Raw genomic sequence first — 12,999 nt, 5'->3', positions numbered from 1 at the left:
CTCTACCTTGGATTTCCTTGCCCCTTTCTTGCCGCCTGTTTTCTTTGATACAGTTTTTTTCTGTGATGGAGACTTTGCCTTCTTTGCTGGAGGTGGAGTGATGATGGCTTCCAGTTTTCCTTTTGATCCCCGCTTCTTTGCCAACAGCTCTGGGTGAATATTGGGTAACACTCCACCACTGGCTATGGTGACCCCTTTCAATAGCTAATAAAAAACCAAGAGTTGTAAATGACAAATCTCAGCATTTACTCACCCATAAATAGAAAATGGCATTTTCTGCAAACTTTGTACATTGCCTGGAGTTTTAACTGGTTCTTGTACATTTCTCAACACATTATCCTTGAAGAAGAGAGACATGAAATGTATGAAATGAAGTTGATCACGTACCAAATTTAAACTATGAAGGGAATATGTATTCTTCTTGCATATATGCTTGTCACTGACAGTATCTCTTGGGCTCACACAAGATCTTTTCCTGTGAAGCCACACAATGAAGACTGTTACCCAGCTACTAGAAAACAGGACAGCCCCAGCCACAGCCATGAGGGCTTTGCAGGGCAGCCTGCGTGAGGGATGGGACCCCAAAGCCCATGGTACAGGACTGCAACAAGTGCCACGCTGTGGAGAACACAATATAGGTCCCAACTGCTGAATTTTCTTGAAAGGGCATTTTTTCAAACAGAATTTTTTTTTCTTAGAAAAAGAAACTTCAAATGTAGGGTAACATTTATACAAATCTCTATACCTGGAAGTCTTTCTTCAAAAAAATCTTTATGTAGTTGAAGAAAAGCAGATCAATATTCAAAAGTGTGCAGTTCATTCAAGCCTTTAAAAGCAGAGGTGAAATATATCATGTTCTGTATTTAAAACCACTTTAACCCACTTTTTATACATCTAACTCGGACTAATTCACTATTCGGGAGGATACAAATGGTGACATCAAAGTCCCTCAGGTACTCCCACCTTCTGATTTGTGTTTACTGCGCCCCAACCACAACTCAGTGAGACTCCTTACAAAGGGATGTGTGAGCTTACAGAGGGATGATGAATGGAAAGTATTATCAAATTTTGGACAAAGCCAGAAGGAGGTTGGTTTGGGGATATTTTTTTTTTCCTGCTCCATCATGATACACAGGTTTGGAAAAAGTATCTTTTCAGATGTGCTTTTACAGCACCTCACACAAGGGACATTAATCCTAGCCAGTGCCTCTGGCTGACACCACAACACTGTAATAATAATGCCCAAATATTTTTTGGCTAAGTTAAAGGCATCTTGAAATCTGCAAAAGACACAGACTTGCAAGAGTTCCAGAGCTCTTAATTCTGTGGTCACAATGACAGACTTCAATGAGACCAGGATAGGTCCCACTGAGTCCTAAGCTGCTTAGGGGGGAAACTAAAACAAACAGAAGAAAGCATCTACAAGATTTTCTGCATGTCTCTGTAGAGTTTATGACTGTGTCCCACTCTAACAGAAGTGGTTGTAATAGTGCGAGCAAATGTCGTATTACATCTCCATTGCATTTTTACACATTTTAAGAGTCCTGAAATATATAATTAAGCTGAGTGCTGTAGTTAGTTACACAGGCAGCGTGCTAGTGAGTGAATGAGCTGTTTCCTGGTGGGCTACTCAATAAGCAGAGGTCTTGAGTTACAATTCAGCTATATGGAAAGACAATTTAAAAAGCCCTAAAGGAAATCCTGGCCCTCACACGGTGGAGTTTTTTCTTACCTGATTTAATTCTTCATCATTTGCTACAGCCAACAGGATGTGTCTCGGAGTGACTCGACCCTTCTTGTTGTCCCTTGCTGCATTTCCAGCCAATTCAAGAATTTCCGCTGGGGAAAAAGTAAGCCCCTTTTAATTACATTGCGATCATTAAGAAAAATCAATGTCTTATTTAGCATCCATGCAAAAAGGTATCTGAATTATATCATGTTGTTCCTAACTGCTGTAGAATACCCTCAATTGACATCTAACCCTAAAATTGTAATTTTCTTTTAATATGTCTAATCACTGAAGGCCAAATGCACACTTGAAGTCCCGTGGTCTAAACTATATTTACTTTTTTGTCCTTTTAAAGCAGGTCCCCTAGATTCTTGACTTTTTAGTGTTCTTCTCAAAGCTACTGTGTGTTCATCTCCTAGGATCTCTCTCCTATCAGGTGACAGAGTACTAGATGTACAAATGATATCTTTTTTTTTCTCAAACCTGTCATAAATGTGAGTTCTGGCTTGCATCGCTTCTACTTTTTTATTACTGGAAAAGATGCTATTCTCAGTTTCTCATTTTTCACATTATGGAAACACGTAAGCACACATCCAAGTTAGGACGCTAAAAATACAAACTCTGCTGCTACACTGACTTAATGATTTTTTTCTCTCTTTGAGAAGAAGTTTCTGTCCAGAAAAAGTAATTGATGAATCATGTTTGTTTGCTCCTAGTAAATTATCTCCTTAGAAGAAATTTCCAATCCTGACAAAATACGTTTAACAGCTGTGCATATGATGGCTTTTATTGGACTTCGGAAAGATTAACTTGCTCCCTTGCAAGGATCTATGTAGCGAAAGGCTAGAGCGTTACCTGCTAACTTATCTGTCTTCAGCTCAACGAGCCTTAGGCAAAGAATGCAAGTAATTACAAGAAAGTCTGGGGAACAATTAAAAAAATGACATAACATGTTTATCTGACTTTGCAATTATGTGCTATTGCCATCTCTGTTATGCATAGCCTTCCATCTCCCTCTGTACAGACTGTGTTTCACTATTGCTTTTGGTATATTTCCTTTTGCAAACCTGGTAACGTTTGCAGAAAAAGAGAAAAAAAGAAAATAAAAATGCCTTTTTTACATCTATTATACACGAATATATTAAAATTTAACATTAGAATAGGGTATGAGCTTGATTTCACATTTAACAACTGACTATACCATGAAAGCTCCCCCATAAGCTTCTTTTAGAGGCAAATAGAACTGAATTAAGACATTAATCTGGAAATGGAAAAGACTAAAAATCAAAGCTCACATGACCACATGCCTTTACCATAACACATAGTAAATCTTAAGTAATACTATCTAGCACAGACTATGGCTTTTCATTAGGCTGAATTTACCATGATTCTCCAATTATTTTTCATGGTAAGTCCCATAATAAGCTAGTTATGACACCTACTGGAAAACTTACAGCTGCTTCTGGATGTTCTACAGCTAAGCTTCATCGAGGATTTTGGTAGGCTTTCACTATTTTCGTGTTCTTCAAAGTGCACAATTAACTTTCTTATAGGGTGAGACAGAATATTAAGTCTAAGCCCCCAAAAGTAACTCAACATTTCATGCTGACAACAATTGCTTTAATTTATTTTTAAAGAAGGATTAGCAGGGTAAGGTCAACCTGACCATGCTTTCCACACCTCCAAAGAACTCAATTAAGCTGGCATAATCCTTTTCACATACTTCTCAAAAGCCACAGCTCAGATGTGAGGTTTAGGTTGCATTCGGCACTGTGTACAGCCAGCCGTCGTGACAGAAGACTTGTATCACCTTCCGACGGACAAGCTGCGCATCCCCACTGACCTCCGTAAGATTCTGTGTCACTGTAATAATGCCAGCATCTCCACCTCTCTAGATCAGGAATTGTTTTGTTAGTATCTCAGCCTTTACTACCGGCTGAAAAGCATGGGAAGGATTTGCTGCAAACAGCAGACTACTTTTCGGTTTGCCTCTGCTTCCCCCACCTCCGCTTCTTTACTGCATCAGGCACTGCTAAACAGTTGGGCCGTGTTATTCTCTGCAACTGATCAGCATAACTATGCAGACAGGTCATTTTGTAACTAAAGAGTCTAAGAAAGTGTTATGCCTGTAAAGCACAGAGGAATGTTTTATTTGTTCCTCATAAAACTAAAATGTCTGCCCTGTACAGTGGAGAACTGTTCTTGTAAGTGCTAAGCCCTCTTCCTTGGACAGGAAACTCATTTTGAAATTACAGTTTTCTAATGGTCCTTTAGGGAAGTTGAGGTACCCCACTTCCTTTTCAGGACCAGAACGCTTTGCACTGGCGTTGAGGACCACAAAAGAGGAGCTTGGGGAGAGGGAGAGAGGAGGAGGAGGGTATGGAGGGCGGAATTTTTCTTCTGGCCTTCTCCTCAGCTCTCCAATAATAATCCAGCATCGCTTGTGCATGCAGAGAGACCCGCAGCGCAGAGAAAAGCAAAACTCAGCTATGCACACAAGTCTGGTCACAGGGAGACTCTCCCCTATTTAAAAACAGAAGATTAGGAGGTATTCGAGCTGAAGCCAATATAGGCAACAATTTTTGATTTAGCACTGACAGAGACAAAATTAATCCAAACCCAACAGATCAGAGCACTTACAAATGCTAGAAATGAAGAGACTCTTGATCCAGATGGGATCCGGGCTACTTGCCTGGATTTTGCTTGCAGCCAGCTTCACTTTCACATCTGTTTTATGCTACTTTAATTCTAAAGATTTAAATGGTGTTTCACCTATGTTTTAAACCAATTTTAAATTAGATGAAAATCTAGCTCTCTCTGTAAGGAAGCTGACTCAAATTTCCAGAATAATTACTCTGGATTTAGGCGTGGAGCTGGAAAGACTAGTAGGTGGGAAAAGGTATTTAAAATTGAGATTGGATCTGAATTCTTAGGTCAGACCCATCTTTGGAAGTGCCATTCTACCAGGTTCAAGGTTTGAGTCACTGAAGTTCTGTCTCATTAAAGGTAATCTTCCAACAGTGGGGAAAAACAGACATTCAAAAATCAACTCCTGCAACTGAACAGGGTCAAGAGAGAAAGCTTTGCTTGTAAGTGTTAAGGCAAAAGAAAGTGTTAAGAGCTTCCATGACATCAGGATTCACTCAGCTTGTATTTATGCAGCCAGAAGACCAAAACAAGAACATTTTACAAAAATGAGGCCTCACAAAAAGGATTTAAGTTGCATAATGTCTATTCCATTCCTTTCATGTATTTACTCAAGGCATTTCCCCCCTAGAGAATAATTACACCACCACCACTCAGGCAAACGGCAACTATGAGACACACTTTACAGAAGTACTGAACACCAAAATCTCTATTTCTTTTTAATGAGGAAAATATACAAATTATTCAATATTATAAGCTTTTGAAGGTATAATTCTTCAATTACTACATATTGAAATCTTAGGTTAACATGAATAGATACTCTTTATATTTGCACAACTGACTTTCTGTGCTTTTGAAAAATTTCAAACAAAAAAAGCAAAACAACATGTATTGCTTTAACTGCAGATATAAAACAATCCAGTGAAAAAGCTGTGAGAAGTATATAATTAGGAAAGGAAAAAATTAAGTAGGAGTGCCGTGTCCGCGTGTGATATATTCACGTATGGACAGCTGTTATGTAGCAAGAAAAGGGATGGATGCCTTAGAAATCTGACTATAAGATGAACACATCAATTTGATTTAAAAGACAGTTATACAATTAGTATTTTTCTTCTTTTCAGTCATTGTTAAAGTAGTCGGTTAAAATAGGAAGAGAAAGTCCTAAAAGTTAAGAATTTTTCTGTTAAAGTTTAACTTAAAAGGCAGTACTCATTTGTATCAATTGAAAAAAATCCTTTGTAATATTTAGAACTAGGCACATGGATACGGGTAGTGAAAACTGGTCTAAGCCTGTTCTCAGCACTTGAACCAAAACTGCTTTTCTTCTGCTGAGGTTTTTAAAAGTTCAGTTAAATATTTTTAAAAGGAGAAAAGAAAACAGGTTGTATATCTTTGTACTTAAGCTCGAGATAAGACCACAGGAAAAGCTGTTCTCAAGGCATTTCCTACTCAAACACAACCGAAAAGTGTTAGAAGTCTCCACAAAAACCTCATCCTGAAGCAAGTTTTCAGGGCGAGTTCCTCACCCTTTACTTGCAGACTCTGATCTCTGGCCATCTCTTGAACATCCTACGAAGTTCCCAATTTCGTTATTTGCATTTCCCTGTTTCACAGCGGTGCTGCTCTGCCTTCAATATCGTTGCTTTGGTATTTCACAACACTCGCAAATTTTGGAACAAGAACTCAACACAAGGTTACAATGAAACAAATTACTATTAGACCAAAACAAAGCAGGCACAGCAGCAACTGCAGACCTGGATGGAAACCAAAGCAAATGCATTCTTCTCCCACTCCTGGAGAATGCTCTAGTTCATTTATCCTAATTTTCAAACAAAATATTACTGGTCATTACTGAATAAAACTCCTTTAAAGCCTAAATGACAAGGCCTTTAGCTTATCATGCGTTCCAGGCTATAATGCTTTCTAAATGTAAATACTCAATTCAATCTGGTCCGAGTTCATCCTCAAAATGTTGGGGTTTTTTCTGTTTTTGGTTTACATCTCAAGCTAAAACACTGCTCTTGCATTGAATCCCTTTGTCGACCTTCTCTTCAGGGAGATGAAATCATAGCTTTGAAAATTAAACTCTTAACAACTAACAGGTGATGTGTTGACACAAGGCCAATTTCTGAACACACAAGTTCCAACAGGAACAAGTCAGGGGTTTCTAAAAAATTTTGAAGCTTCTCCTCAAAAGAAAATTGAGAACAATATCCGGAAGTCAAAGAAAAATGAATGCTGATACAATTCCACTGAGGAAACATGCATTTGCTACAAAGCCAACGACATGACAAGGAGTCTGTTTATTGTACTTTAAATTAATCATCCTTCCATCAGCATTTTATTGACTTCAGAATCATTTTACATGATTCCGGAAGGTTTTAACCCAATCAACCCCAATCAACCAAGACTGTTAGGGTTTCCTGCATTCTTCTCTCTGTGTATTCCACCCAATCCCCCTGGAATCTGCAGTTGTGAGAGTGAAGGTAGAATCATTTAACAACACTTTCCCTCTCATGCATTCCAATAAAACAGTTCTCAGCCTTGGTTCAAAGTCATGGAAACCTGATGCAGTGAAAATCAATTCAAGAAATTTTACGGCTTTGAACAAGCCTTGATGAAACCTCAACTCTCAACAGGGCAATCATTCTCTTCGGATGCGATAAAAAAAACAAACCCTTCAGTCTTTAGTGTCTGAGCTGTATCAAAACTAGGCCCCTTAAAGGAGAAACTGTTAACTTTGCCAAGTTATTGTAAGTTTTGCATTTCTGCGAGGCAGATGACAGACTGCTGTTTACATAAAACTCAAGTTCAAGCCACAAAAGCCACTTCCACTTAGAGCCTTCTGATCTGACTCACACTTCTTTCAGCTCTATTCTACACTTTAATACCGTCCATTATTTTTTTGTAAGAGATCCCATGTTATTTCACTTCCTAATTTTTTGATTAACTATAGATCTGTAAAAGGTATGTAAGTTCACTTTTCAGGGAAACCTGAAAGTGAATTTCAACTCAAATGTTATTCATTACAAGTCACACCTCAAGTACTCATTTAAAAAGCAATAGCCTGTTTCTTCTCCACTGACTTAAAGAATCCTGATCTAACTCAAATTAACCTTGTTTCTTTTTCAGTGGAGCTTCCTCTGCCTAGGAGTTTACACTTTGCTGTTACTCCTAACAGTTTACATATGTTTTAGAAATGCACTCAAACATGGTTAATATAACTGCTGCCAGACGTTGCTTGATCAAGCGTAGCACGTACGCTTTGGTCTGGCTGCTACAGAGTACAGGAGACTACTCATGTCTTAAGACTTGGTCCTAGTTTAGACTTTGACCTTTGTGGGCACGTTAGGAACTTGCATTTCCAAACATTAAAGAAGTCAAGCAGCAGATGTCAATCATCTACTGAAACTCAGTGAAAATTTATAATGTTATTAACAAAAAGAAGAGAGGATTTCATATTGAAATTTTGGATTTTAGTGAAGTGACTCCAGACCCTGGGCTCGAAAGAGAAAATGGGTATGTGTATCAAGGGTGTGCGTGCCCATGCCCCCGCAGAGGATGTACAAGATGTACAAGTCTGAGATGTACAAGTCGGCGTCAAAGGCTTTACTAAACAGTGACCAAAGCCACTGCAATCCATAGATGCTGTGCTCTCATTTTTATAGTTTACTCATTTCAACGTGATCTGGCAGATGGTGATAATGGCTTTATTAGATACTGTCTCTGACAGTGAGGGAAGTGGGATTCAGTGTTTATTACTGAAAATATTATGACTCGTTAAATTGCTACTGCTTCAGTCTTTCCCCCACATCAAGTCTTTTTGTATCAAGACAGCAATGGAAGCCATAAAAAATACAAGTATCCATAGACAAATACAAATGTTACCATTAGGAGAAAAATATTTACAAATATTTTCCCCATTACTTTACAGAAGCATTACAGGAGTGACTATACAGCATGCTCAACGCTATTTTTTGGAAAAGTCTACGTCTTGAGAACAAAGCACGTAAAAAAAAAAAAATCTATTACTTTGGGTGTTCTGTGGTAGGTGAATGTATGGACTAGCTATAACTTCATCGGAGCAAAAAATACACCTAGCCTGACATCCTGTCCCCAGCCAGTGCCCAAGAGACGATGCTCAGGAGGATTAAAGGAACAGACAAACTTAAAATGCTATTTTTCCAGAACATTCCCTCTGATTTCAGCCATGTGCAGCTGAGTGGTTTGCCAACTTTGAAATGCCATTTTTGCGTTTAGTCCCCAAATGGATTTTATTTCTATGGATGTACCTACTTGTTTTCTGAAACCGTTCAGAATGGTTTGGTATCCATTTTTGGTATCCATAACATCTTGCGACAACAAGACTCACTACATCACAGACATTTTTTGCAATTTGGGGGAAAAGTACCTCCTGTTTGTTTTAAAAAAATATTGTATTTCACTGTATACCCCCTACATTCCTTTTTCCCCAATGAAGTTTATATTGAGGATGGAGCATTTCATCTGACTGCACCTAAGAATCCACATAGAATTTCATCCCTAAAAAAAATTCAGGGATAAATGCACTGTGGAAAAAAGACTGAAGACCGAATTCATAGCATCATCTGAACTCAGGCATTCTTAAATAATCCTTAAGGAAAAAAGAAAAGGGAAAAAAATCATGCTTACAATACTTGATGTAAGAACTTCTAAAGTTTGAGAAAATCTGAGGAAAGAAACCGCTTGCTAAATCCTGCACGCTACTCTAGAAAAAGGTAGGATGTCTTCCTGCTTTCTAGCTATTTGTGCTACAACTGTCAGTCCCAAGAATAAAGGGCCAAAGAAGAAAAGACTGACGCTTTATAGATTCTTCTGTTCTTCTCAACAAGAGATGCAAGTTAGGACAAAGATAAGGGTAGAAAAAAAATGCATAGCAAAATCAGCCATATTTTTGTTTTATACTTCACTTAAACTCCATTCTTCAAAACAAAGGGTGATACCAATATTAAATTGAACAGCAATTTATAGTAGAAGTCATTACTTTGTTGCAACTTAGCCAAATAAATAGATGTAATGACTGTTACTAGAATAAAAAGTATTTAATTCTAGATCTAAGGATATTAAAATATAACTAAAATTTAACATTTTCAAGGGAGAAAATAATTCAGTGACCATGATGTAAACACCAGACCAACCCAGCCCAGCATTTTGTACGTTACTGCAATATGACACACGTCACAATGCAAATTCTGATGCATATTTACCCCTCTGAAACAAGTGTCTATATTGACAAATCAGTATGTACTCTTAGGGCTTTTATTATGAGAAAATGCTTTGTTTTTTATTGTTTTTCATCAAACCTGATCTGTGTAGCTTGGAGACTACATTAGGACCCTAATCAGGTAAGTAATTTTGTATTAACTTTTGTAACTCGGAGATCCATTGAAGTTTATGGAACTACGAGATAAGATAGGCACATACATAAGTGTTTACAGGGTTGATGCCAAGGAAGGGCTTATCAGTGAAAGAAAACTCTTCATTTATATACATTTGAAGCAGACTGATTCATGCATTTGTAAGTTCAGAAAGAAAGTTGGTTATTCAATTGGTAACAATGCAAACTTTTGTATCTAAAGGGGCACTTCTTACAAGTATAGCAATTTTAAATTGTGACAATCTCGCTTTTCCTAAGAGCATGACACAAATCTTACGTAAAAGAAGAATGTTACAAAGAAGCTTTGCTGTGCTGATATTTTTGAAAGGTCTCTGCTTGTGAGGCTATTGCCATAAACAACCCTGCTGTATTTTAGGTCCAGTATTAAAAACACACTAGATCTGAAGAGGTAGTTTCACACTTGCTCAAGTAAGGCACAGGTCCCACAAGCCCCTAATTTATTTTAAACCTCTTTTGGGACACAGTTTGTGGCACAACACCATAATAGGGATTAGTGTTTCTAAAGCTGCCTGCTTAAACAGAAGAAATGTATCTTAGTGAATGCACATTTCAACGGTATCAAAAAGATACTGTCAATTAATTCTCTTCTTAAATTTCATTACTCCCTAAGGACCGTTATTTATGGTAGTCTCAGAATGCCTGGAACTTGAATCTGCATTTAAGCTAATGCTTTTTTACTGTGGACCTCTGAGCTCCCCTCTGCTTCCAAGCAGAAGTTCAGCAGTCCATCCGCTTTGACAAACAGGGCAAATCATTGTTTTCCTCTGTGACCCTGAAAAAATTTTCAGCAGCAAGCAGAACACAAGAGGTGAACAGCAGTTCAAGTTGATCAGCTTGCACATCGGAAAGTGAGCAGTTAAACTTACTGCATTCAGGGAGGACTTTCATTTTGCAGCCAATCAGCAGCTGGCTTAAGAAAGTTTTCCACATCGAAAATTAATCAAGATGAAAATGCAACGAACTGAGCTCCAGCACATGAACCTCCATTAGGGGATTCTGGTGACATCACAAAGCCTGAAAACAAAAACCCAGGTAAGCACCAGAATGCCTCAGATGCAATTCTAACCATGGCATTCAAAAGGTGCTTATTTTACATTTTAACAAAATACATGATCAACAGTACAGAATGGGCAATAAAAATCCAGTTGAGAAAAAAAATCTAATGGAGAAAACAGACATTTAACATTTTCTCCTACCTTACTTCAGTATGTACAGAACAAATATAAATCAAAAGTCTCATTTCTTCTGTATTCCTGTTCTCCTGCTGTTTTATAAACTTCTCCTTCTCCTCATTTGCTATGACATTTTGGCAATTGAAAATTATTTACAGTGTAGAGAAGACGATGGGGGGCAGGGGGAGCAGAAATCACTTGCAGGCCTGGTTCTTGCTGCCTTTAAATATGCTCAAGAGATTTCTATTTTTTAAGGGCAAAGTAGTAGCTTTTTCAATTAGTAAGAAAGTTCGGACTACATTGTAACTTGTGCAAACTACACATCTAAACAGAAGGTATCTGATCACATGTATGGCTGGACCAGTTCTGAACAAATACAAACCATACAACTTCATCTGAGTGGCTGCAATGCCCCAAATGAAGTCTCTGGCCATCCTCTTGACTGACCTGGTTTTTTTTTTTGTTTTTTTTGGTTTTTTTTTGTTTTTTTTTTTTATTTGACATAAACTGATACTGATGCACTACTTTGCAGAGAAAATAAGGAGTGGATTGCAGCTTTCTGAAAGGGGAGATAAATAGGCAACGAACCATTGTAAAACAAGTGCCACAATAAGGAAAGATGACAAAAGGAATTACTAACACTGAACTTCTTGCCAGCTTAAAGCGGTTGATAATGCTGAAGATTAGTTCTGCAGCATAATCAGAAATTAATCAAATATTCTAACTATTCCCTGCAAGATAGCCAGCACTGCCTGAACTGCTATGGCAAAGAAGGAAAATAAATAAGACCCATGGATTGTAGTTCTTCAGCATCCACACTATTCCTCCAGAGTAAAGAAAGGAAGTATATCCATTTCCTTCAGTATTAATAAAACTCAAAGGTACTTTCTGCACATCCACCCACGAACACGCTTGCATCCTATTTACAGTGGACATCACACATTATTTCCTTAGATGAAAAGCAGGAAAGAATAAGCGGGCATTATGCTTAAGAAACCAAACTGCATACACTGGGTGTGCTGATGAGAGAATTATTTTGTAATATTACTTGTCAGTAACAAGAACCTTTAGTGAATAACTAAGAAAAGGAGAATACTCGCTGTGCAACCTGTTTATATGTCAAGTATACTGAAATGTAAAATCAGGAAAACAACTTTATTAGCTGAAGACCAGAAGACAAATTGTACATCTAATAATATAGTAGTTTTATTATTTTTAAAGGTGCTATAACAGACAACACAGGGAAGATGTACCCCAGCCAGCCCCTGTAGAAGTTGTCAGAAGCCAAGAGACTGAAAAGCAGCACAGCAAAGACGCACAGTTTTCAGTTCACAGCAACTGAAGCAGCCAGACTAATTCCTGTGTGCTAAAACAGTGCATGTTCCTGCTAGCGGAGCTGCACCATGTATAAACATGCTAATACAAAAGTATGAGAACAACATAAATGTAGTTTGAAAAAGCACTTCATCGGACACAGACTGAAGAAGGGCTTAAGTTACAAATGGGCCCATACACTACAAGGAATTATAGAATGTGTATTTTTACGTTCTGATGAGTAGCTGTACATACATGGTAACAGTAAGTTACCTTCAAAGTACAAAGTGGTTAAGTTGTAACTACAAATGGATCCAAAAAAAGAACTCCAAGTCTAAACAGCTGGAAGCATTACAGAAGTTCAAATCTCAAATTGAACCAAACCAAAATCCCAGATCTGAGCACATTATGGACTAGTTTCAGATTCACAGAGTTAACTTTTAGCAAAGGCCAAGAAAATTAAGTACCTCATCTTCTAAAGGATTAAAGTCAGTGCCACATTCTGCACACACATGAACTAGTTTTCAAACCTTAGTAGGTTCCTTTCTATTAGGTCATGTCTCTGTCATTTCCCCTCCTACTCTTTTCTGAAGTTCTTCTCTCCTACAACTGCTTTTGATATTTTACGTTTTTCCTCTCCTTCCTGGATGCACAGGATTGCTTTTTTGATTCAGCCAATTTATTAGCATGCCACTTCACAT

At 37.9% G+C, this 12,999-nt stretch overlaps 1 protein-coding gene across 12 annotated transcripts in view; it reads right to left on the bottom strand.

The window, feature by feature from the left end:
- Positions 1-12,999, bottom strand: part of MACROH2A1 (macroH2A.1 histone) — a 48,171-nt gene that overhangs the window by 23,572 nt on the left and 11,600 nt on the right. For 5 of the 12 annotated variants that reach the window (XM_082324151.1, XM_082324156.1, XM_082324155.1 and 2 more), the window contains exons 2-5: positions 10,679-10,826; positions 3,453-3,620; positions 1,733-1,839; positions 7-204 (exon numbers count right to left, since the gene is read on the bottom strand). In XM_082324151.1, coding sequence (XP_082180277.1) covers positions 7-204; positions 1,733-1,839; positions 3,453-3,620; positions 10,679-10,742 — 537 coding nt within the window. In that variant the 5' untranslated portion in view covers positions 10,743-10,826. Of the gene's footprint in view, positions 1-6; positions 205-745; positions 827-1,732; positions 1,840-3,452; positions 3,621-10,678; positions 10,827-12,999 lie in introns of those variants that run through there. The other 7 variants (XM_082324159.1, XM_082324158.1, XM_082324161.1 and 4 more) reach the window with 3 other exon arrangements.

Source organism: Platalea leucorodia, assembly GCF_965183815.1.
Source record: "Platalea leucorodia genome assembly, chromosome: 11".
In the NCBI taxonomy this organism is placed as follows: Eukaryota; Metazoa; Chordata; class Aves; order Pelecaniformes; family Threskiornithidae; genus Platalea; species Platalea leucorodia.
The sequence above is the reverse complement of the archived record's forward strand: the minus strand, read 5'-3'. Positions and strand labels throughout refer to the sequence as shown.